The sequence below is a fragment of the Agelaius phoeniceus genome, chromosome 11, assembly GCF_051311805.1.
Source record: "Agelaius phoeniceus isolate bAgePho1 chromosome 11, bAgePho1.hap1, whole genome shotgun sequence".
Taxonomy (NCBI): domain Eukaryota; kingdom Metazoa; phylum Chordata; class Aves; order Passeriformes; family Icteridae; genus Agelaius; species Agelaius phoeniceus.
Genome location: NC_135275.1, coordinates 13,631,553 through 13,655,833, shown reverse-complemented (window position 1 = coordinate 13,655,833; position 24,281 = coordinate 13,631,553). Strand labels below are relative to the sequence as shown.

The window sequence follows — 24,281 nt, the reverse complement described above, 5'->3', positions numbered from 1 at the left end:
CTGTCCACTGTAATGACATTTCCCAATAGGTAGTGCAAACTAACAAAGATAAGGGCTGCTGCTATCCAGTCACCACTTTCCAATTGATTATAGTCTATTTTTGTTATTCTGCCCTTAAGTTATGTCTGGAAGGTTAAAATCTTATTTGGTATGAGTGTCACTGAAGACTTCTTGCTTTTGCTTCTAGAGGTTCCAAGTCTTTCCTATGACTATTTTTATTTGGGAAATAACAAGAATTCAGCATTCCTGTTTTCTCTTTCAGACGAGCAGGAGACAACTGGTGCTATTATCTACACGGTGGAACTGAAGCGATATGGAGGCCCTTTGGGAATAACCATCTCTGGGACAGAGGAACCTTTTGATCCTATTGTCATTTCAGGCTTGACTAAACGAGGGCTGGCAGAGAGGTGAGTTTTGGGGACAGAGCAGTTGAATTGATTTGAGAAGGGGTCTTGAACCATGCCAAGTTTCCTCTGCTGTCACGAACTCTTCTTTGGTGTCTTAGTCTGCTAAGGAGGAAAGGTGCTCTGAAGGTACCAAGTGACATGAAGCAGTGGTGGGAGCTGTGCTGCTGGGGCAATGAGAGAGACACTTGAGGAAAAGTCAGACCCAGTGAGTCAGGTGAATTCTGCAGCCAGGAATACATATTTATTTGCCCCTCTTCCACAGGGGTGCTTCCTGGTCTGGGATTTGCCACGCACACCTTTTGTTAGGAGAGTGCCCAGCCTGCCTATGAAACCACCATAGACTCTGTCCAGGACTCCCCTGTTGCTAAACTGGCTTATGGCCATTGCAGTGGTGTGTCCTGCTGAAGCCAGGGATCTCAGGTGTATTCTGACCTGTCCTGGCTTGTTGCTCACTGTGTTACATGTGAGGTATCTCAGTGCAGGTTGGCGTGCCCAAGCATCAGGCATTTATACTGAATAAATGTAGGAACAGATTTACCTTCAGTCACCGGGGAACTTAGTGTGTACCTGGGTCTGAATATATGTGGATGTGTGGGATTTAAAAGATCAGGACATTCCTGAGAGTATAAGTGGAGCTGAGTCATACAATCTATCTTAATTAATCTTTCTATACGGGAGCTGTGACTTGTAAATAGATCATTTCAGCAGCCCTGACTCATGCTTCTCTGAGGGTCTCTTACTTTGTGCTGCTGACAGGCAGAACAGCAACAAAAAAAAAAACCTGAACAAACTGATGTAAAGTGCAAGACCTTGGGGATGTTTGACAGCAGATCTGGCCTTTTGGTTTTTTCTGTTTCAAGACCACGCTCCCTCTTAGCTGGACTGTGAAACAGCTCCCTGTCCTTTACTGCATTGGGTCCCCAGAGCTCTCAGCACACTGCTGTGTATTTCCATTGCTCCCCTTTGGTGCAGAATGCAGAAGGTCTGTGTCGCCTGGGGAGGAAGGGGATGGACTTAGTCATTAGTGATTCTTCTCGCTAGGGATTTTATATCACTGCCTGCCACCGTAGGGTTTGATCTTCTTCTCCTCTATAAAATAGTAGCCACAGAGTATCCAAGGCTTTTCTTTGTAGCACTTCTGTACTGTACCTGCAACCCAGCATGAGAGAGGTTAAGAACAGCCAGATCAAATGCTGTCAGGTGTCAGAAGACAGAATTGTACCTTCGTTGATCTCAGTTCCCTTTGCAATTCCACGGCTGTTCCTCCTTTGAACTCGGACACACATCGGTGACTGTGCCCAGGAATGCAGCGCGGGCGAGTGCTGCAGTACCACTGAATTTTGATCAGGAGAGAGCAGCCAGTGAGGAATGAAAAGCCTTGTGAGAAGAGTGATGGAGCTGTTCAGCATGCTCACTGTGGCTGAGTAGCAGATAACAGCATGGGGACAGAGCAGCACAGGGATGTCTCTGGGTAACCTTGGCTCCCTGTGGGGAGGCCGAGGAACACTGGGATGAAGGCTGCTTGCAGGAAAGGTGCATTTTTTTTCTCCTGTGAGAGAAGGGGATGAATTGACATTGTCAAGGGAAGAGGGGTGCTCCTAGTGCTATCCTAAATTGTCCCTTTCCTGATGTCTCTACCTTTATCTGTGCCACAGATGCCCTTAGCCAGGCTCTGATTGAAGGATGGGGTCTTGAATCCGAATCCATGCTCGTGTTGGAGCACAGGACATGGTTCAGCAGCACTGACACTGGGACCTGATCCCAGTGTCTGATAACAGGAATCCACAGGCCATTCTTGTAGAGGCACAAGTGAAAGTCTGCACTGCATTTTGGGCTTCTGGCAGTGGGGGAGGCAGGGTGTCCTCTAGAATCTGTCACATATCTCTCTGTGGGTGACTGGCTGCCTAAGTCAAAAAGGCTTCAGAGTCAGATGATTTAGGTTTTATCTTGACCTTGACCTTTTTTTTTTTCCCCTCGTGTCGGATCTTACAGAAACCTACAAAAGCAGCTCAGGCTGTTAGAGTGGTGAGGATCTTTGGATCTCTCCCATGTTACTGTCTGCGTCCCCTCCTTGAGTGCCTGCATATAGCTTAAGCCTGTGCCACAAGACTTGTACTTTCCTTCTTCTTGACCAAGGGAGTGTGCTGAACACTGAATTCTGGTTGAGGTGTAATGGTTCTCCAAGAGCAATTTTTGGCTATTGCTGACATTTTAAAGTGCCAGACCAGCCTCCTTTAATGCCACCTACTCAAGTAGATGGGGGTGGCTGTAGGAGGGTTTGGTCTAGGAGTATCCAGCACCAAGCCATGTTGGCAGGGAGGAAAAGGGATGGTGACCCTACCCATGTGCCATGTTAATCCCTACAACATGCATGCAGTCACCTCTTCCCCAGTACTTGCTGAGAAGTTCTAGCAGCCCCTTTTACACCTCTCTGCTTACCTGTTACTCAATTCTGTTCCTGAATGTCCCCTCTGAGCAAGAAGGGACATGCAGCCCATGGCTCCTTGGGCTGCTTTGTGTTCGAGGTGAGTTAAGAACTGTTGGTAGTAATGGAGAGGCACCAGATCATGAGCTGGAAACTGCTTTCTCTGTCAGTCCTGCTCAGCTTCTGTCTGCCTGGCCTCACAGGGGGGCCCTGAGAGGACTGGACTTTGGTTTGCTTTCTCCCCTTTGAAGAAAAATACCTGGCTGAACATGACCTTTCTCTTTAATTGTTTCTGTATTTTTCCCTGCTGAGAGACTTTCACAGTTGCTGCAGAGATGTCATGTTGTCAGGACTGGGTTGGGCTGGTGTCTTGGATGGATGTGTTCCCATGCTGGGTTCAGGGATACAACAGGAAACTCTTGAATGCTGAAGCACTGCAGTGAGAAAAGGATCTTCTGTAAACTGCAAGCAGTTTAGCTTGATTTTTTAAACTACAATAGATGAAACTTTTAGGACAAATCCTCCAGTCCCAGTTTCATCTGTAATTTGTTTGAACACAGAAATGTTTGCTTCCCTGACAGCTTTTCCAGGCTGATTTGGGTGGGACAAGACGGACATCTAGTGGCTGGTGGGACCATCATGGCACTGCTGAGTACCTCAGCAGCAGCAGAAGCCTGAGCAGTCCTGCCTGCTGCTTGGCTGCATTTCCTGCTTTGATGTACTTATACTGGATGTTTCACAGCAATGTGTCTACAGAACTTTGGTGTTTTGGGGAAAGCCAAGCAGCTGTTTTGCCTGCCTTGATATATCAAATTCCAGTTCTGCAGGAGCTGTCTGCAGTCCAGTTTGGAGATGCAGCCTGAGGGAGACAAGTTTCCAAAAATCCAAAAAGGACAAAAAGATACTGCATTACAGATTTTTCCTCCTGCCTCCATCACAGAGGTTCCTGATAGCAGAACTCCCACAGTACTTGAGGAGGAGGTTGATGCTCTTGTGTGATGGCATTTGGGAGCTGGAGTGTGAGTTTGGGAAGCTCAGTCCAGCTCCAACCTTGGCAGTGGCTGTGGCAGTGGACACCTCCTGCCCTGCCTGCTCCTCCCTGAGCTTCACTGGGAAGAGGTAAAGTGAGCCTGTGTTTGTGAGCAAACAGAAGGGAAGGATGGAGAAGGGGGAGAATTGCCATGACTTGTTAGTTTGCTCATGCCTGTTGCTGAAGCCTGAGGATTTGTCTAGGTGAGAGCAATAGCCAGAGCTGGAATGTGGCTGAGTAATAAAACACAACCTCTTCCTGAGCTGGTGGAGAAAGTCACAGGGGTGTAGCTGAGTAGGTTGAGCTTTAAGCACATCATTAACTGCAGCTGGTTCAGCTCATGCTTGCACACACATGAGCAATTTTGTTGAGCTATTTTGGTTTGGGTTTTTTCCAATAGGTTTCTAGGTTTGTCTCATAATTTCTTTCCATCAGGGTGATCATGTCCTTCAGTTCCATGTTTGATGACTGTGTTGGACTCCACATACTGAAAATGTTTGTGGTTTTAGCCCCGTTGCATTGAAGTGTTTTGTCTCTAAGCTGCTCTGTGTTCCCAGTTCCCAAGGGGCCTGGGATTTGAGTTTCACAGCAATGTGTCTACATGTGTCCCATGTGCATTTGTATGTCTGTGCACATGGAAGCTGGGGAGGATCCGGATTCCTGGTATGTGGTGAAGAGGAAGTCACAGCTATAGAGTGTACCAAGAGGGAACAAAGACATATTTTAAAGCGTTAATTTCTTCCAGCAAGAGCTGAATGTCCTGTCCTCCAGAGGAATTGCTTCTCTGGAGTTCCTGACAGTGCCTTTTCCTTCCAGAACTGGAGCCATCCATGTCGGGGACCGGATCTTGGCGATCAACAACGTGAGCCTGAAGGGCAAACCGCTGAGCGAGGCCATTCACCTGCTGCAGATGGCAGGAGAGACCGTCACCCTCAAGATCAAGAAGCAGACAGAGAGTGAGTTCAGCAGCTGGGCTGGGGAGGGGGAAGGCTCACCCCAGCAGGGACCCTGGGCCATGGAGCAGGCACTTCTGGGGGATTTCTGTCCTGTTGTGGAAGGTGAGATGGGGCAGTGTGGGCATGGGCATGGCTGGGCACTGTGGGAAAACATGTGTGTTTCTTGAAATTCAGACTCACAGATGAAAAAAAGGCAACCCAAAGCCTCTCTGTGGTGATGGGAAGAGATGAAACAGCAGGTTTATTGGCAATAGTAATTTTTTAGTTCAGATTGACACCTTGTACTGTTGTTGCTTCCCTGACTGTGTTGGTATTTCCTACAGAAGTGAAGCAGAAGTTCCTTTTAGAAGTATAAGAATATGGGATTTTTTTAAAAAATATAACCCTGCTAAATGAGCAAGGAGACTCTGAGTTGGTAGAATCCATGAATTTCCCACATGCCCCCGATCTTTAATTTAACTTTTTGAAAACAATTGACAATAAATCTGTTACACTTCTTTTCTTGGCTTGGGGTTCTAAGATCATCTTTCAAAGCATCTAACTTCATTCTAGGGATCCCCTTGTGTTTCCCTGCCAAGTTCCCTGTGACTTCGAAGGTGTTGTTGACATAGTATAAAAAAATCAGAAGCATACTTAGTACTGGCGAGTCACTGTTTTTTTTCATTCCAGTCTCTCCCACCCCCAGTATTTTCCTTTTTTTTGGTGCCATGCTTCTGCAGTCTGTAGGTTTGGCTGGACTTACCCAGCCAATGGCCCACAGTGCTGTGGGAATTAGAAGAAATCAAGAGATAAACCTTTCTAAGCAAGCATAGCCTGTCCTGCATCTGAAAAAGTGGCATCACTCTTAAATATAGAAGCTCTATAGACCTCAAAGCACTTTGCAGATATGTGGCAATGCACCTTTTTTACAAATGGATGAAGACTGGGCAGGGAGTAGGGATGTAGCAAATAGAGATAGAACTGGGGAATTGATTCCTCTTCAAGAAGCCTCAGTCTCTTCCCCTGTAGCCAGATATCTTGGGCTTTGGTCTGAAATGCTCTTTTCTCCCCCTGCTAACACTTAGCATTGTCACAGACACTTGGTGAAATAATTGACATGCAAGTGCCTGTTGGAAACTCGTTAATCATTCTGAGAATGAAGCAGGTGTAATTGAAATTTCAAGGTAATCTTGAGTTAATCATGGTGAGCAATCTTCTGAAGGCTTGGAAAATAGGGACTTTCAGGACACCAGGCTTTGTTTGGTAAAATAATCTGTCCTCATTGACAAATGCAGACTTTCAGAGGGCATTTTATCCCTCAGGTCAGAGATCCAGGGTGTGGGTGGCTAAGAAGATTGCTAATCAACAAGGACTTTAAAATATTCAGTACAAAGAAGTGCTTGTGCTGAGAAACCATTCTTTGCATAGCTTTTGCCTGGAAGGAAATTTGATATAATGATAATAAGAGCCTGTTAGTACTAAAATAATGAAAGGGAAGGTCTGAGCTTCATCATTCACATTCAGCTCCCATTTTCCAATCACTGATCAGGGGAAATTCTGCCTCAAAACACCACACCCAGGAATTCCACTGTTGTCACATGTGTGGGAGACTCTGGAAAGGTGGTGATCAGCTTTGAGTTCTGAGGTTGTACAGTCATGGAAGAGGGCTGTAGCTTCAGCAGTGGTGGTTGTCATTGGAGTCTAATTAAAACATCTCTTTGTAGCCAAGTTTGCAGCCAACACCTGCCCAGGTGCTGCTCTGAGTATAAAGGAGGCCCTCTGAGTCCAGAAAGGCTACAGGGTATTGCTTGCAGGAGCCAACACTTCTCTGGGCAAGGCTGTTTGGAGGAAGCTTCCAAATGCACAGGAAGATGTGCTTGTGAATTGAGATTAGGTCCCAACTCTCTCATATGTGGTAATCCTCAAATCCCTGTGGCTGCTCCTTGTATTCCATGTGCTAAAAACTCAGAAAGGCATTTTTTTCTTGATTTAGCTTGAGATAACAGTAATGCATTAAATCCTTTCAGCTTCATTGCACATGCCTTTCTCAGCTACTTTTGAAGAGCTAAAGAGGTACTTTAAAGACTTATAGCACCTGGGCTTGCTCCCATGTCAGCATCTGCTTTTCCCTGGGGCTTGCTCTTCATGCCTGCTAAAGCAGGATGTTCTGGTTGCAGAATCCTACCCCAAGAAGTCGGGGAGCATAAGTGAAGTGAGTGACCCAGAAGATGAGCTGACAGACTCCCAGAAAACTAGCAAGCTGTCTGAGATATACTCCACCACAATTCCAAGTGTGGACAATACTGTGGAGTCCTGGGATGGCTCTGCCATTGATGCTGGGTATGGAAGCCAAGGTAAGCCAAGGTTTTGTTTTCTTAGGGGTCTCTGCTCTGCCTGGGTCTTGTCTCTGAACAGGAGCCAAAGCCTGTGGCCTGACCACATTTATACAGCCTATTGCTTCCAGAAAGGAACAAAATACATTTTAGAATGCACTCAAGTGGTGCTTTGAGTTGGTGTATCTGTTCAGGCTTTTATTGGCACATTTGTTCTGGCTTATATGGCATCATACTGTTCTCATCATTTTCAAAACCATTACAGCACTTTATAACTTGCATAATCAGAGACAGTATTCACTGGCCATATGTTTTACAGAGTATTTGGTCCATAGCTTACTTTTATTTCTCCAGAGAGGCCTTGTAGGACATAATAATCCTCTTCAGGATGTTTTAAAATCCACTAGAATGTCTTGTGACTAGAAGCACTTGCTTAACAAAATAATTAAGGTAATACTACAAGAAACTATCTCTCTCTAGTGAGTGATCAGATGAACACATGTCTTCAAGGTCAGGTTTATTCAGCTGTAGCTTCTAGCAGATGTGAAACTGGAGAAGAGGATACTCTATGGGAATATATTTTTACTTGGAGAAAAGCCCTGGAAAATAGTTATACCAGTTCAGATTTAGTGAGCTAAGCTAGCATTGGCCTGTGTTGAAACAAACCAAAATCCTGAATCAACGCACAACAGGAAACTGGTGGAAAGGCTCCTGACCAGAGCAGAATGTGAAACCAGGGAGGGATGCTGCAGGGTGCTGCTGCAAAGTGTGAGTGTGCTGGGCTCACTGCTACTCTGGCCAAGTTCAAAGGACAGCACTGCCCAGGTGTCTCTTTCCCGATCCCTGTGTCTTCCTTCAACCTCTCTTCATCTGAAGTCTTAATTAGGGAGCCCAGTTGGGACTGGAGGCTTCATTAAGGAGGAATCCCCTGGCCTTCATAATGCTGCAATCCTTCTCCATCTAATTGAATGTTAACACAAGTTGGACACTGGGAAGTGATTGCTTTGCCGGTAAATTGAGAACAAGTAATTGAGCACAGCACCCCAGGGAGCTGGGCTGGTGCCAAGCTGCCCAAGATCCACACACTGCAACTTTGCTTCAGGGGCTCTCTTGTCTTCCCTGCTAATTGCATTTGGCTGCCTGGTGGTGCAGTGGTGCTGGCTGGGAAGGGGGTGCTGGAAGGTAGGGAGAAGGGCATGGATGGTTGCCCATGGGATGGCACAGAAGGCAGGGTGCAGGGAAACCTGGGAATCAAAGAGCCTGGAGATTGGGGGTTACACCCCAAATGGAGAACTACAGATCAGGCTCTGCAGCCTTGTAGGCTTTTAGGTTCATCCACAGCAGTAGGAGATTGCTCAGGGAAGAATTTTGGCAGGGAAGCTGTGCTGGGACTGGTGGGAACATGCCACCAGGTGGCTCTGAATCCCAGGGATCCCACCCTTCTCTCTGGAAGGAGGAGGTGAATCTATAATGATTCCAAGTGACTGCTCTGGACTGGTGCCCCAGTGCCCAGCCCAGACCTGCTGCCCACCCTCTGCAGGGTCCTGCATCCAGGGACCTTGTCCTGCTCTGGCAGGCAGTGAGTGCTTCCCACTGCTGTAAGATGTTGGCAAGCAGTTTTCCTGGGGCTTTGTGCAGAGAAGTCTAACCTTTAAAAACACACAGAGGAAACAATCAGTTGAATGAAATAACAGGCCTTGGCATTTTCAGAGAAAGTGTTGGCATTGTCTTTGGGTATTTCCAGTGCTCTTAGCAGTTTAGGACGTCAAGTCTCCCTTAATTACTTGTTTCTCCATTACTCCTTCCTGTTTGCTTGGCACAGTGTGTGATGGGAGCATATGGTGCTTCTTGGAAAGGCTCTGAGGATTTCTCTGAAACACTGAATGGGCAGTAGGAGGTGGGCAGGGGACTCAGGAGATTTATTTCTACTGCAGATGGCACTGACATTGCTGAGGAATGGTCTGTTTTGGAAGTTTTCTGTTTAGGCATCTTCTCATGAGACTTGAGGATCTTGTCACTTGGTAGTGGTGGATTTTCATCTCTGGAATAAGACACTGCAGTATGGAAAAGTCCATGGGGGCAGATGTAGTGAAACTTGTCTGATTTCATACTAACAGTCTGTATTGATCTCCTGTCAAATGTGATATAGATGAGCCTCCTCTGCTCTCAAGCCAGCAGAGCTTTTCATCCTATTCCTTGCCTTTCACACACACGTCCCTGAAGCAGCTTCCTGTACCTGCACCAGCTGACCCCAAAGACATGGGAATTCTGAGAGAACTGGCTGGCAGCTCTTAGGATAAGAGCTGATTTTTCCTCATTACCACCACTGAGGGAAGCTTGTCAGGATCTTCCCTTTGCCCTTTGAAGAACTTGTTGTATTTAAAGGTGACTGATTCAACTACATAATTTCTACTGGGTTCAGTGTGGAAACAGGAGCTGTTAACCACAGCTGGCACTGGCTGGAGTCAGGATCTGCATCTGTGAGTATGTGTACTCCCAGGTCTGTGGATCCCAGACCCACACCATAAAACTACTGAGAAGCAGGGGAGAATAGGAGAAATGGGGCATCCCATGTCAACATCCTGAGAATCTGCTTTGGTTAAAGCCAGAAGAGACTGGAAGAACTGCTTTTGGATGACTGAGATGGAAAGTGTACAGTCCATGTGATCTCACTTTTGGGATCTAGGGAAGGAGGCTCTCCTGGCTCTGCATGTCCTACTCCATTTGGGGTTTCTGATCAGGTATTGCCCTCTCTCTTCCTCCACTCCTTCTGGCTTCCCTAGGTACCTACATACCCCAGGCTGCTGGCATAGCCCTTCATCCACACGAGTGGAGACACAGCAGGCAGAAGAGCAGCACCCCTCCAGCAGACCCCAGGAAAAGCTACCCCTACATGGATGGAAGCTTCAGTGAAGATGACTGGGACAAGCCCAGCAGGTACGGAGAGGTGGGAGGAGGCAGGGAGGTGTTTGGAGTGTCAAGGCACAGGGACAAGGGGGGCATGGGAATGTCATGGAGTGGCCAGTAATGTCCCACTTGGCATCAGGCAACTGTGGGGAAGGATGCTGGTGGTGTACCAGCTGTGTTGGGCCACCTCCCCATTGCCAGGTTACCCTGAGTGTAGCTGTGTGACAGCTCTGCCATGGCCAGGTGACATTTTGTGTCTGGAGTTAGGGTGGTCTCAGCTGCATGGACCACAGGTTCCTACCATGTTTCTTACTCCTGCCATGTGAAGGCTGCAGTATTTTTGTACCTTAGGTGTAATAAATAGATATGGTCAGGGCTGTCCCTGTATGTGTTGGCCAGGCTTTTTTGAGTAAGGTTGCAGCTTCACACCAGCTCAGTGCCACAAAGCAAAAGAGGCCAACCAAACTCTTGGAGGACCAGTGTGAGGTTGCATACCCTTGTTAAAATCTACCAAAACTGTGGCTGGATTCTCTCTCCATCACACTTTGGCCCTTCCATCACCTCAAACAAAGCTACACTGAGTGAACATGGTCAAATTAATTCCCCTGTTCAGCATGGGCAAAATGCTGTGACACCTCCTGAGGCCAGGGAGGCAGCTGCAGCTGCCCTGTGCTTTGGGTGGAAATCCTGCTGGATCTGCCTTGCCCCTCACTGAGCCACACATAATGGAAAAGCCCCATTGCTTCAAAACTTCCCTCCCCTCAACATCCTCCAGAGTCCCCACAGTTGTGTGTGTTGTGTTGTTACTGTCGGTTCTTTTTTCTCCTATTTTTTTTCCTTAACTTTTGTTTGTCCAAACAAAACCCTTAGAACATCTCATGGCCATTTCCACCTATTTAAAGATGATCAAGCTGGCAGGAAGGCTGGCAGCGCTGGAGACTTTGTTCTTGTTTTGCCTCTCAGCAAGAGCCAGCTCACAGAGGTCACTGCTCCCTCCCGGCAAGGCTGCTGGCAGCTGGAGTTGGCAAATCTGAGCCCTCGAAACCCCCGTGTCCCTAATGAGGACTCCAAGCCCTGATGTCAAAGTGCAAGTGAGATGGTTCATGCTGCTGAGCCCTCTTTATTAAAGAGAAAAACAAACCCTGACAGCCTTTAGCCTGGAAGAACCTGCTGACCCAGTGATGTGGGAGCCCATTCCGATTCATCTGTGTCCTGGATGTGTTTGTGTATTGCTGCTCTGAGAGGCAAGACTGGTAACTAGAAGGGACATTTGCCTCTTAGGGAACCTGGGAGCAGAGGAAGGAAATGAGTAAGGGGAAAAAATAAAAAAATTCCTTTTTGGGGGAAATTTTGGTTTGTTTTTATAAAGTCTTGCTGGGTGTTTATTTGACCTTTCTGCCTGGCATAAAGGCTACTGTCCTTTAAAAGCTGATGAAAGATAGGGGGTGAATTTAAAATACAATAAGCCATGTCATGTACTGCTCTCTTCAGGAAGTCCATGATCCCACAAGGAGCAAAAGGGTGTGTGAGTGAGTTTCTGCCTGCTACAGACTCCCATTTAAACCAGTGGATCAAAGGGAAAGTGTGTGCTAAAGACTTTGCAGTCGTTAAACATCTGGAAAAAGAAAAAGGGGTCATTATATATTTAATGGAGGCCAAGCTCTCTGTGACAGGTACTCAAGTAAAATGTTTTGACTTTACTGAGTGGCTCTGGTGAATGAGTGTCCCTTCCTGTCTGTGGAGCTGAAGACCATTAAACCATGCAAGATACTACCACATGGTGCAGAGCTGGAGCATCATCCATGCAGCTCCTTATAAGATATGTATAAGATGCATTAGGGCTGCTCCAATATCACTGTCCCCTTGGGGCTCTTCCCATGACTCATCAGTGGGTTTATCATGATCTTGATTTAACACCACAGAGAGTTTCCTTCAAGAGGCTTCTGTTAAACAGAGCACTTGTGGTCTGAGTTTTGCAGTCTGGTGTTCAGTAAGCAGTGTCCAGCATCACCTGCTTTTTTGTTCAGAGGATTTCACCATGTTTAATTGCTGTTTGATTTAGAGATATGAGAATTGACCCTGGCTTGTGGTCAGAGATAAAAAGTGCTGCAGCTGCCGAGGTGGGGAATTGCAGAACCCCCAGCACACAGTGGTCACGTTAACATGTGTTTGTACCAGCTTGAGAGAGGTTCTCTCTAACCTTACTCTCTGTTGTAGACAGAACTGGTGGCAAACTTTACACAGCTGTAAGTGCCAAGACTGCTATACAGCAAAAAAAAGAGAGACCTCCTGAAAGTAACAGCTCAGTTCTCTGGCCATCCCAAAGCAAATGAAACTCGGTTTGTATGGGTTGTACATGACACTGTTGATACTGCTGGCTGTAGTGTGCATTTGCTTGTCCAGCCCAGGGCAGTCATTTTTATATACATCTTTGCATTATTTACTCTCATAGAGACCTAATGTATTTATCATTTTCTCACCATGTCTGTTACCCTCTGTGTTTTTCTCTCTCTTCTCAGGTGTTCTGTGTCTCAGATCTGAGCTCTATCCCATCAGCCTTTGTACTAACAATCTCTGAGGCTCCTGGTTTACCCATAATGCATCCTTTTTTCTTTCACTTCTCTATTTCACCAAAAGGTCTTCCTAAACCTACAATCTTCCTACAGGCGCTTTTTAATTTACCCTTTGAACTTTGACATTACTACACCAACTTAATGCTTCCTTTGAAGGACACTTGCCCCGTTAGTAAATGCATGGAGGTCTCGTATGTGGACTCTTGTTTGAAAAGTTCATATTGTTTGCTTTTGTATATGAAGATTCTTCAAGTCTGCTTTTACTGGTGAGACACTTGCTGTAGCCTTGCAGCTTTCACCCCGCTGCAGAAGAGTGCTGACAATATTTGGTTCCTACGTTACAACAGATACCCCAACCGCCAAAATGGCCTTGAGACCACTCATGAGGACAATTTTTGGCGTGTTTTTGGAGAAGCTTTGGAGGATTTGGAAACATGCGGCCAGTCTGAACTTTTGAGGGAGATTGAGGTAAATCACTTTCTGAATTTGTTGCTGACCTGACGGTTTTGCTATTTCCATAAATGTTAGACCATTTCCCCAGATGTTACTTGCCCATAACATCCCTGAACTGCCAGTGGTGTGAAGGGTTTGGGTTTAATTCCTGTCGGGCCTTGTGCTAATGGGTAACTCTGCCTCATTAGATATCTGCTTGTGTGTGCTCTTTCCCTGAGCCCATGTCTTGCCTGCCAGGAACTCCATGCCCTTTTCACAAACGGTTGCTGGCCAATAATCTTTGCATGACTGTTGGCAAGCCTTCCCTATCCAGTGGTAAACCCTCTGCTTGGAAAGATATTGTCTGTCCAAAGCACTTGAAGGCCAAGCAAGAGGAGCCTCACAGACCCCCACTGGGACTGAAGCTTGGCTTGCTTCAAGTGCCGACAGACACTCGTACCTTGCATTCAGCTGTCACTCTGCCGGAAACCGTTTCAGTGAAATAGGTGATTGGAAGCTTTTCAGCCAGCCTTCCCCATGGAAAAATCTGAGAAAGTAATTGCTTCCTGCAGAAATAAAGGTGTTTCCTCTCTTCACAAACCACTTTCTCTTTTCTTTATCCAAAATGCTTTGGAGGTCATGTTATTGTGTCCGGTTATAGGATGAGGAGCCTGGATTTCTAAGTCATGGGATGCAAATAAAGGGCCCCCGTGAGACTGTGAGCAGCAGGAAGCAAACCTGCCTGGCAGGATGGGGCCTGTGCTGCTCCCTTCCCTAGTTCAGCTCCCACAGCCTGAACAAAGGAGGAGGACCCCATAAGACCATCTCTCCCTGTGCCCTCCAGGTGCAGAGGACTGGGGAGAACTCTCTGGTCATGCCCTCCATCACTCCCAGTGGGACTGGTTTTATGTACACTTGCATATTGCAGAGGCTTCAGAGAAAAAAAAGCAACTTCTAACTAATTGAAGGTCGAAGAGGAAAGTCCTGTTTTGGTTTGTATTGTGACAAGGGACTTGCTAATTGTTCTTTCCTCCTTGATCCTTAGCAACTGTAAGTGGAGGAGGAAATCTCAATTAAATTTATTGTGCTGAAGCATGGAATGGTGTTTTTATTATCTTAACTGCTTAAGAAAATGCTGACTTAAAAAATCCCACAACACACTCAAAATCCCAAATCCTCAGCCCTCTCAGACTATAACTTTTTCCCTTGATCACTTATTTCCTGGATCGGAATGTATTTAGAAATGAGTTTAGGCAGCTGTTCTCAGCCTTTCTGAACAGCAGTTGTTGACTGCTTAAGAGAAAGTACCTCTCTAAAATGATGCATAAATATTTCTTTTCTGCTGATATTTAAATACAAAAGACAGGATTTTTTGGACTCTCTTTTGTTTTCCAGGGATCTGTGGTGCAATTGCTGTTTTATGCTGTTTGGAGCTTTGATAGTTATAGAAATGTTTTAAACATATAAAGGAATTTTACTGAAGGCTGAGCACCTCCAGGGTTTCTGTGTATTAAGCATGTTTCTAGAATATTTTGAAAGTTTTGAGGACAGAAGGGAAGTGCTCTAGTTTTAGCAGGAATCTGTTGGGTTCAACTCCCCTTTTAGCAAATCCAAAATACTACTGATCCATTCCTCCCTCTCCATGTGCTCCGCCTTTGTGAAGTGCGCTGTGGGATGTGCAGAGCTCACTGGGGCCTTTGCTGTATTGCAGCTTTCTTAGCCCCAGCACTCAGCCTCCTGTAGTTTTATGACAGTCAGAGATTTGATACGTTTGTGGGTTTTTTTTTAAAAAAGGCCCTTCATACTTTGCTTTTAAATAAGGAGTCATGCAAGGTGACCCATGATAGCCTAGAAACAGGTTCATGCACAGTCAGAATCCAATTCCAGTCTATGAGTATGGGAAGAAATAAGCTTTTTCCAGTAAAGTGTGTGTCTCTGCTTTGCTTTGAGGGCAGCCAAGACATGGGAAAAATAATGCAGAGCAGCCACAGGCTGGAGAAGTCTGAAATTGTCCTTTTTGCTGCTTGCACTAAACCTAAAGCCTATGGAAAAACTTTAGGAAATTGCTTATGATGCTGAAAGGAGGATTTAAATGCCATGAAGATGGAGAAGGAGCCCAGTGCTGTTGGGTCCTGGTTGGTTGGGGTATTTGCAGCCTGTGGGAGAGGGCAGTGGCATGGTATGCACAGACCTTTCTGTTCTCCCTGGCTCTGTAGTGCTGGGGCAGCACAGCACATCACCCTGGGGGCTGAGGCTACCAGAGGGCAGTGACCAAATGTACCCTGGCTGGCTGTGCTGTTGTTTGTTAGTCTGCCTTTCAAGTATGTGGTAAGTCAGTGTCCTTCCATGTAACAGATATTTGAGTTTTGCCCAAACTTGAGCTGATCAAGTCATGTGTGAAGACCTGAAAAGTGCAAAGATGAAAGGTTTTTTGTATTTTATCCAACCCTTTTTAGGATAACGTGGGTAGTGCTGGCATTTTCCTACTGCTACCATAATTCATTTTATTTGCCTTTGTTCCACCTTGGAGCAAAGAGCTGGAGGGTCTTGATTAGAGATTTAGTTGGATGATATTTCCCCTGTGCACAGGAGCAATTGCTCTTTGACTTGCCACATTTAGTGTCGAAGAATTTTGCTGCCTGCTCCATAACTTTCCTTTAATTTCTTCTACCTTTTGACATTTATTGGCACTGCAGACCCTTTGAACTTGAACTTTGAAATTACAGGTTTCATTACACTGTTTAAATGGACTCTATGACCTGGAGCCAGCTGAGGTTCCACAGACTGGATTCTTGACTCCTTCGTTAGCTTTGATCAACATAATCTCATTAGTGAAAAGCATTTCCAAATGGATCCAATCTACTTAGGGGCATCTTTTAATGGATGCTATCAAGGATGACCAGGCTTAAATACTACTTAATTTCATATTTTTAACTCAATTTTGCTCAGTGACAGCTCCTATTTACTGACAGATAAAATCCTAATTTTTGTGCTGAATTGCCCTCAGTGGAGTCCAAGGCATTGGCTCCCCTGGGCCATTGCCAGCACTGTGTGATGCTGGAGAGGAGCTGCAGCCTGCAGAGGTAGGCTGGAGAGCCAGGCTGACACTGGCTCCTCTGGGAGCTCCCTGAGAATGGTGTATTCATCCTCCTTGACTCAAGATGGTTCATGCACAAGATGAGACCTGCCTGGCCCAGTTGGTGTAGAAGGGGTCATTGAAAAATAAGGCAGTGCTTCACAACTGCCTCCTTCTGAGATTAGCTCCCTGTTGGGGTGGGGGTGGAGAGCATGAAGTGGCTCAGCCATAGACCTGGAAGCAAGCTGCCAAGGTCTGGGAAAGGCTCTTACAGCCAACAGGAAGAGCTTCTTGGTACTTATTTTCTGATTAACGGGAGCAGTGGTGGTGCCGCCGTGTTGTCTGTGGCACTTTAGTGGCCGTGTGGTCTGGCTCTTGCTGCTGCTGACTCAGCAGAGTGACGCTGTGCCCTCGCCCTGCAGGCGTCCATCATGACAGGGAGCGTGCACAACCTGGGCTTGGAGGGCAGCAAGCTGCTCCTGGACTCTGTCAACCCCTCGGGAATGAGCCCGCTGAGGAAAGCCAACTCCAGCTGCACGGACGGACAGACGGAGGGCAGCAGCTCCCCTGCCAAGAAGAACGAGAGGAACCTGGACATGAAGAAGATCGAGAAGGAGATGCAGGAAATCATGTCCCCAACCCCCCTTGAGTTTCACAAGGTTTGTGTCGCCAAGGCTGGGTGTAACTGTGGCACTGCAGTAGCTCAGTGGTTAAAGTTGTAGAACCTTTGCAACCTTGTAAGAAATCTGCTTTGCTCAGAGGGATCCCCAGAAACTGGTCCTTGTTAAAGCTGGCCCTCACCAAGGTCTGCAGCAAAGGTTTCCAGAAGGTCAGATTAAGATGAAGAAGCCCCTTCAGAAGAGTAATGGGATTTAGCTGCCATCATTCAGCAGGGTTCAAACCTGGGCTTTGCTGTTTCTCTTTATATAGAAGATTTCCAGGTACTTGTGTTTTGGCATTTGTTAATTGGTGCTACAGATTAAAGTGAGAGAGCTCAAAGTATGGCCCCCCAGGAGACCCATCAGCTCTCTTCCTATGGTACACTCCATTTAGTAGGCCACTTCTCAAATAAAAAACTACTTCCCTCTGCTTCCACTCCACTTCAGTGATGGGATACTGGTTTGATTTCAGCATCCAGCTGAATGTAGCCAGTTTAACCATTGTGCAAGGCAATGGTAATTAGGAAAGTAATTAACTGTAGAAGCTGCTGATGTAGAATGCAAGCAGGGAAGGGAGCTGGAGAGGTTTCAAAAATTTGATTGCCTTTTTCTTTCCTAATGTGACTTCAGAATGAAACCTGCAGTTATGCTAGCTGGAAAAAACAACTTTTTCATGTTTGATCTGCTTTTGCCCTTCAGGGCATGGCAAATGTGTCTTTAAATAAAACTCTGTGGTACCTAAAGGAGAAGAGCTATGTAATTAGGCATGTTATAGGGTGACTCTTCATTCTGCTGGAGCATCTGGTGTTGGCTGTGTTTGGAAATGAGGTTGAGACCAGGTGGGATGTTCCTGTGTGTCATCCTGAGCATTTTCCTTCCCCAGGACTGCAGATCCATGAGGCTCACCCAGCCTGGAGCACAGTCATGGTAGAGATTCACTCCCAGCTCATGGGAGGCAAGGGAAGATTTTGGTAGTGTTGGGGAATCAGTTGTCCCTGGTTCCCAATGTTACCCCATGGTAAGACACTGCCAGCAGTGCTCCTCTCCTTTGGACAAGGCTAAGACATGACATGCCCAAGGGAAGGATGATGAGGTTGCCCATTTCTTGTCCTCAGAGCGTGAGCACTTACTGATATGAATTTTCTGAAAATTACTTGTAAATAATATGGAGAATTTTAGATGTTCCTGCTGAGTGATGTATTAAAAATGAGCTGTCTTCACATTTGACTCACTACATTAAAAATTCCCAGTAAACATGTTGATTTTTCATGTACTGGTCTGGCACACCCAGAGGATATACAGCATAACCTGAGCCAGGGAAGGCGATGCTCTATTACAAACACTTGTTTGCTGCTCTTTGGGTGAAACATGAGTGCTGTCTGTATTACACTGCAAGTGTTTCCTTCCACATCCAAGAGCAAGGGACTGTCATGGGGTTGGTTTTATGCCAGTCACCAAAGCAATTCTCCTGTGGTGATGGTGTCAGGTAAATAAGGCTCAGTCTGTGTTATCTGCCCAGGCTAAGAAAAACCTGCCCAGGAGACCCAGAGCAGAACTGCTGTAGGTCTGCACACATAACTCATGCTGCTCCCATCCTGGCAACCTTGTACATCCTCCCCTCCTTACTCTGCTGCATTCAAACCTGCTTCTTCTCTTTCTGCCTCTCCAGATGACACTCCACAAAGACCCAGAGAGCGAAGACTTTGGATTCAGTTTGTCGGATGGCCTGCTAGAAAAAGGTGTCTATGTAAATATGGTCCGTCCGGATGGGCCAGCAGATCAGTGTGGCCTCAAGCCATATGACAGAGTGCTTCAGGTAATAAATGCAAAATGCAGTTCTGGAGGCTGGGACGGAGTGAATGAGTGGCTGAGAGGAAGAGAGAAGTGAGACCCATCCATGGCAGCACTAACTTTAATGGAAGGTAATAGTTAGCCAACTAGGTTGGCTCTTAGCCACCAACACTCAATGGGACCTGTGTTTTATAATAAGAAATCACTAGGTAGTACCTTCAGGTGGTACCCCAGGTGGTACTCCTAGGTTACACTGGTCCAGGGCACAGTCTGTTCTGGCACTGGCCTTTTTGAGCTCGGACAGCTCAAAACAAGCAAGAAGCTGTGTTGCTTCCTTTCCTCACCCTCAATCCTACTCCTAGTTTTTGGATGAACCAGACTGCATTGACCAATATGTGTTCCTGTGAAGCCCCTTGTGGAATTAAGTGAAGTTCATGAAGTTCTGTGCATGCCTTTGACAACTAGAAAAGTTTTCTAGGAAACACATCCTTCAAGCAAGGTATTTTTAATGGATATTTTTCTTTGAAAAATGCTTTATCTGAAATAGCTGATGCAGAACAGAATAAAAACTCTGGTGAAAAGCACAGTCTGTAATAAATGTGCCCTGGGCAACTACTGGAGGGACAGAAAAAGCCTGGTGAATTTTGGAGATCGGAGAGAAGCTCTGTGTGGATGAAAACCAACTATTTTAGCTTTGAGGCAACTCAAACAGCAACTGAAGGAAGTGCAACCTCTGTGGAAAAATTGCTACCATTTGGAAATGCAGATATTGTGACCATATTTGGAAACACTCAGATGTTTAGTTTTACTAATTTCTAGGTGGGGGTTCTTAGCAGTCGGATTAGAGCCAATACTTTATGTACATCAGGTAACTGGAGGACTGGCAGCACTGTGGGGAACCTTGTTTAAGCTTGTTATGGTCTCTCGCCAGTTGGCTGCTATACAATTATTCCTTCTCAGCTTCAAATAAAAGATGGTGCAAGAATGAACAAGAAGCTAATTAGGCTCTGGGCTGCCTTTCTGTTCAGTGTTGGATGTGCTGCTTTTTGTGAGTGCCAAGTGCTCTGGGAGGTGTGCCCAAAATCCTAAACAGAGCGGCATGGAGACTTTGGACACCCTTTTTCCACACGCTGTGCCGCACAGCTCACACCTACGGGCACACGAGGAGCTGCCATCACGTTGTCATGTGGAGCTGGGAATGAGGGACTGCAGACCTGCTACAGGTGACTCCCCTCAAGAAGTGCAGAGCTGCATTGCTGAGGATGCTGCCCAGTGCTGCTGATTGTGGGCACGATGATGTGCCCGACGGCCAGCAAAACACCTCGTCCCTGCTATCACAGACTCTCTGCCTCTTGGCTGCATGGATTAACTGGAGCATGGCATTGCACTAGTGGCACTTCTGCACTGGAGCTGCCTGGCTGGCACAGAGCAGGGGCAGAGCAAGCTTGTGGTTTATCTCTCCTTGTCCACAAGTGGGCTAGAAATTGTCCCTCTGCTGTAAGGGGCAGTACTGGGGTCTCTCTGGGGACATGGATGGGGGACACTGCTGCTTTCACAGACCCAGCACCGTGGGCATGCATTAATTCTGGGAAGGGGCTTGGGATGGAAGGGTTGTATGGAGCCAAGTACCCAGCCCTTACTCAGAGAAGGAAGCAACCCCTGGCCCAGGGTTATGTTCACTCCAAAGGTGTATGGGAAATTGCTTTTCCCCTTCCCCACTTCCCATCCCTGTGCTGTTTGCCAGCCTGCTCTGTCCTGGAGCTGTCGTGGCACCAAGCCCAATTGTTCTGGTAGCTGTAGGTGAGAAAGCTGGGGTGGTTTCTCCAGATGACCCAGCCTAGAAATGTGCTTGATGGTCTGCAAGAGCCAGCAGAAACTGCTTTCATTGTTGAACCCTACAGAGGGAATTTGCAGCTGCCTCCTGAGCCCACATGAAATGTGTCCAGACTCTGTGAAATGAAGGATATAAATGGGGAGAGAGAAGAAGAAATTGTTTGGTATAGTCTGGGTTTACCTCTGGCTGAGCTGGAAAATGGTTGCCAGAAGCCTCAGGCCTTTATTTGTTTTCTATGTGCTAGATACTTGGCACCACAAATTTAAGGCCAGTAAAAGCCATTATGGCAAAAAAATAATGGAAAATGGCAACTTTTTTCTACAAGCTTGAACAGGAGAAGTGGTTTTGAGCCCTGAAGTGTTTATTGTAATACTGCCCCAGGCACTGAGGGTCAGGGTTCGTTCCTGTCCAGACTTTTCCCCCCTTCCTCTATCAGTTACTGCATCGTTTCTCAGCTAAGCATGGATGCTCATTCTGAAGGGGCGCTTCTGCTCTTCTCCATTGTGAACCTGGAATCAGGGACCCCCAAGAGTTGTGTATTTTTTTCCAGCTGGGGTTTAGCACTAATCTTGCATTTGCTGACTAACAAACATGATCTTTCTGTTGTTCCTTCCCATGGCATGTCCTAAATCCATCCTGGCAGGTAAACCGCGTCCGAACAAGAGACTTTGACTGCTGTCTGGCCGTTCCCTTGATTTCAGAGGCTGGAGATAAGCTGGACCTGGTGATTAGCCGGAACCCCTTGGCACTGGCTGCCAATGCTCCCTCGGAGGGGAACAGAGAGCTCCTGGCACAGGTGCCCCGCAGCGCCGAGGTCAAGGCGAGTGTCCAGACGCTCTGAGCAGCAGGAGCAGAGCAGATGATGCCTCTGCTGAGCTCTTGTGGTATTTGGGGTGTTTTTCCTGATTTTTTGCACTGGTATTTGTAAATGCTCTGTGTACCATAACCTGCAAGTGGGGAGGTGGGTCTCCAGTGAGCCTGTAGACCGCCAAATATTGCTGGGAAGGTCAGAGCTGGGTGTGCGTCTGGGGCTGTGGCAGCGATGGCAGCAGGACAAACTGCCAACAGGAGGAAGGAGCATCCACAGCCATCCCCCATGGCAGGGCATCCCCCTGTGCTTCTGCCATCAACTGTGCAGGGTCCTGCCTCCGACATCCTCCTCACCCTGGAAGGCCTTGGCCATCCTACAAACACACATGGTGCTATTATGTTCTTTGTTTGCTCAGTTAATCACATACAAGATTGAAATGCCTTTCCTTTTATGTTGTGCCCAGCTCCATCCTTTCAACACTCCTGGCAAATCAATTCCTGCAGCCCCTTGCACTCCCAGTGCAGGGCTGTGGAGAGAGGCAGTTAAAAGACACTTAAAAATGTGCTTGAGAGTGGCCAAATGCAATTCTTGTGCAAAAATTGCTATTTGCATCTGTGTCCTGCCAGCCCTATCCACACTCTCCCCTAGGTCTGGCTCACCCCTAGTGGGATTAGGTACCTTGTGTGGCTGATTCCCATGAGCAGTGTTGTTACCTGTGCTCAGTAGTGACTACAGAGTAGAGGCCATACCCAAAGCTAAAGGCCTTGAGTACCTGTCTGAATCCCCCATGTTTGTCTGAGCTTTACAGAGATGTCTTGCTTGCAAACCTGGCCTGTGTCTGGAATTAAATAGCAGAATAGCAGAATTCCCAGGGCTGCCCCTGATGCTTTGGATCAGTGAAACCTTGCTGTCTCCCCTGAGGCAGAGGAAGGACAAGCCCTTGGTTGGGTGGGGCTGTGTCCTGTGTCCCTGTGGGCTGGGTGGTGTGTGCCCCTTTGCCTGTGCCTGGCCTCTTGTGGCTCTGTGGCCGCTCCCCTCCTGCCCGAGAGCCCCGGCGCCGCACGGCAGAGGGGCTGTGACAGAGGGGCTGTGATGTTTGCATTGCCTGCCCTGTTTCCCACATTAGCACTTTATGATGATGTCCCTGTCCTGGTGGCAGCGTGCAGCTCCTCTTTCCCTCTTGGCCATGGAGTCCAAGAGCTCCCTCTGTCACACACGGCAGCTCCAGAGCCCCCTGCCCCTGTTCCCTGCCCGCCCTTCCAGTTCCTGCATCCCCGGCTGCACGCCAGGGGTGTGTGGAGGGAGTTGGGTGGCTGTGCAGCTCGTGGGTGTCGCTTTGCTGCGCCAGGACTTGTCCCTGCCCTGTCTGTCCCCTCCAGCCCCTGTGACAGCATAAACGAATCCAGGTGTTCCTTCCAGGCACGGCCCCATCCAGCTCTTTGTGCTTGTAGCCATTTTCTCTTTGAGTATGCAATATCCCATACCATTGCTGCCACAGCTAGATAATGTGCCATAATTGATACTGTGGAGCATTGACAGTGCAGCCGAAAGTGTTTTTATATGCAATATTCTGAGCAGTGGAAGCTCACTGGGGCTTCTCATAGGTTTTTAATGAAGACTTTTATTAAAGGCTTTAAAAAAATAAAAAAAAGGAGGAGGAAGAAAAACTTGGTCCTTGTATCCCTTCCTATGCATTTTGAATGATATGAAGATGAAATGCATTACTTAAATGTGTATTTTTATCCATATATTAGAGTGTATTCCTTGTAAAGTATTTTTATATGCTAATTTTCTTATGTATCTATGAAAGCACAATATTTAAAAGTACAGCATTTCAAAGAATATTTTAGTCCTGTTTTGGACCTATTTGTAAATCTCTGTATTTAAATGGGATTGGAATGACTTTGACTTTTTTTTTTAATTAAATAAAAGCAAATGAAATGCATTTATTTTGGTTTGTGTTGCTTTCTGCTGGAGGATGATAGTGAGGCAATGCTTTGCTTCCAGCAACATTTTAACTTGCCAGGGGACATTTTGTAAGACACCTTGGAGGACAAGGGGGAGGCCACGCAGAGGGTTTTGCTGGGAGGCCCCTGTTTGTAGGGCTGCCAGTGTTGTACCTTCGCACCCACCATAAGCAGCAGGACTTGGGTTGCTCCCTTCCCTGTGCCCATGGAGACAATTTTGCTGTAGCTGTTAACAGAAACAGCTGGAGATGCTCATGCATGTGGTTCCAGCACTGCTTGCAGCTTTTCCACACGGGGAATCTTGGCTCAAAGCTGAGCTGCTCCGTGACAAAACACTGACGCAGCAAAGCACGTGGCAGCCGTGACGTGGCAGCATTTGCAAAACTGTGGTTAATCCCTGGGGATGGGTTAGAAAACTCCTGGAGAATGATGTGCTGGCAGGAGATGTCCCATCTGGTGCTCAGAACCCTGCAGCTCCAGCGGGTGCCTTGGGGATCTGGATTTGGTAGCCAAATCACCCCACCTCTGAAACCAGACATCCCCAGAAATGACTGCCATGAGCCCAGAACACAGCTCTTGTGTCCTTGCATTGAGGATTTGTTCCCTATGCTCCCAGTGTGGGCAGCACAGGCTGGAAAGTTCCCTGGGTAAGGCCATAGGGATTCTCTGCTCACCAGCACAGAGAGGCTGAGCTGGGTTTTACAACCCTTCATGGCCAAGTGGGTAATGCAAGAATTTTCAGAGACTGAGCAGGGTCTCAGGGAATCACTGCCACATAAACACCCCTATCTGCCATCTCTGGCTGCCCTCCTGGGGTGAACACTTCAGAACAGGATCCTGCACGAGGCCTTGCCAAACGTGGAGCCATCCGAGGCACGGGGGCTGCAGGAGGCCGAAGGAGCGCCCATGGAACGAGAGCCTCGGGGCTCAGTGTGTGTCCAGGGCTTCCCTGTGTGTCCCAGGGAAAGTTGGAGCAGAGCTTGTGCCTGGGACGTGCCTCAGTGGGCAGCACATCCCCTGCTGATGCCGCTTCTCATCCCATGGGCCTTGGCTGGTGGGAGCAACTGCAGCCCTGGGCAGGTGATGGCCACCAGGGCAGGT

At 47.2% G+C, this 24,281-nt stretch overlaps 1 protein-coding gene across 6 annotated transcripts in view; it reads left to right on the top strand.

Annotated features, from left to right (window-relative positions):
• GRIP2 (glutamate receptor interacting protein 2) overlaps window positions 1-23,158 on the top strand; it is a 248,207-nt gene extending 225,049 nt beyond the window's left edge. For 4 of the 6 annotated variants that reach the window (XM_054639982.2, XM_077184385.1, XM_077184386.1 and 1 more), the window contains exons 17-24: window positions 263-407; window positions 4,679-4,818; window positions 6,975-7,151; window positions 9,914-10,067; window positions 12,958-13,078; window positions 16,541-16,777; window positions 18,447-18,593; window positions 21,046-23,158. In XM_054639982.2, the coding sequence (XP_054495957.1) occupies window positions 263-407; window positions 4,679-4,818; window positions 6,975-7,151; window positions 9,914-10,067; window positions 12,958-13,078; window positions 16,541-16,777; window positions 18,447-18,593; window positions 21,046-21,243 (1,319 nt within the window). In that variant the 3' untranslated portion in view covers window positions 21,244-23,158. Of the gene's footprint in view, window positions 1-262; window positions 408-4,678; window positions 4,819-6,974; window positions 7,152-9,913; window positions 10,068-12,957; window positions 13,079-16,540; window positions 16,778-18,446; window positions 19,792-21,045 lie in introns of all 6 variants that reach the window. The other 2 variants (XR_013183837.1, XM_077184388.1) reach the window with 2 other exon arrangements.
• The last annotated feature ends 1,123 nt before the right edge of the window (window positions 23,159-24,281 follow it).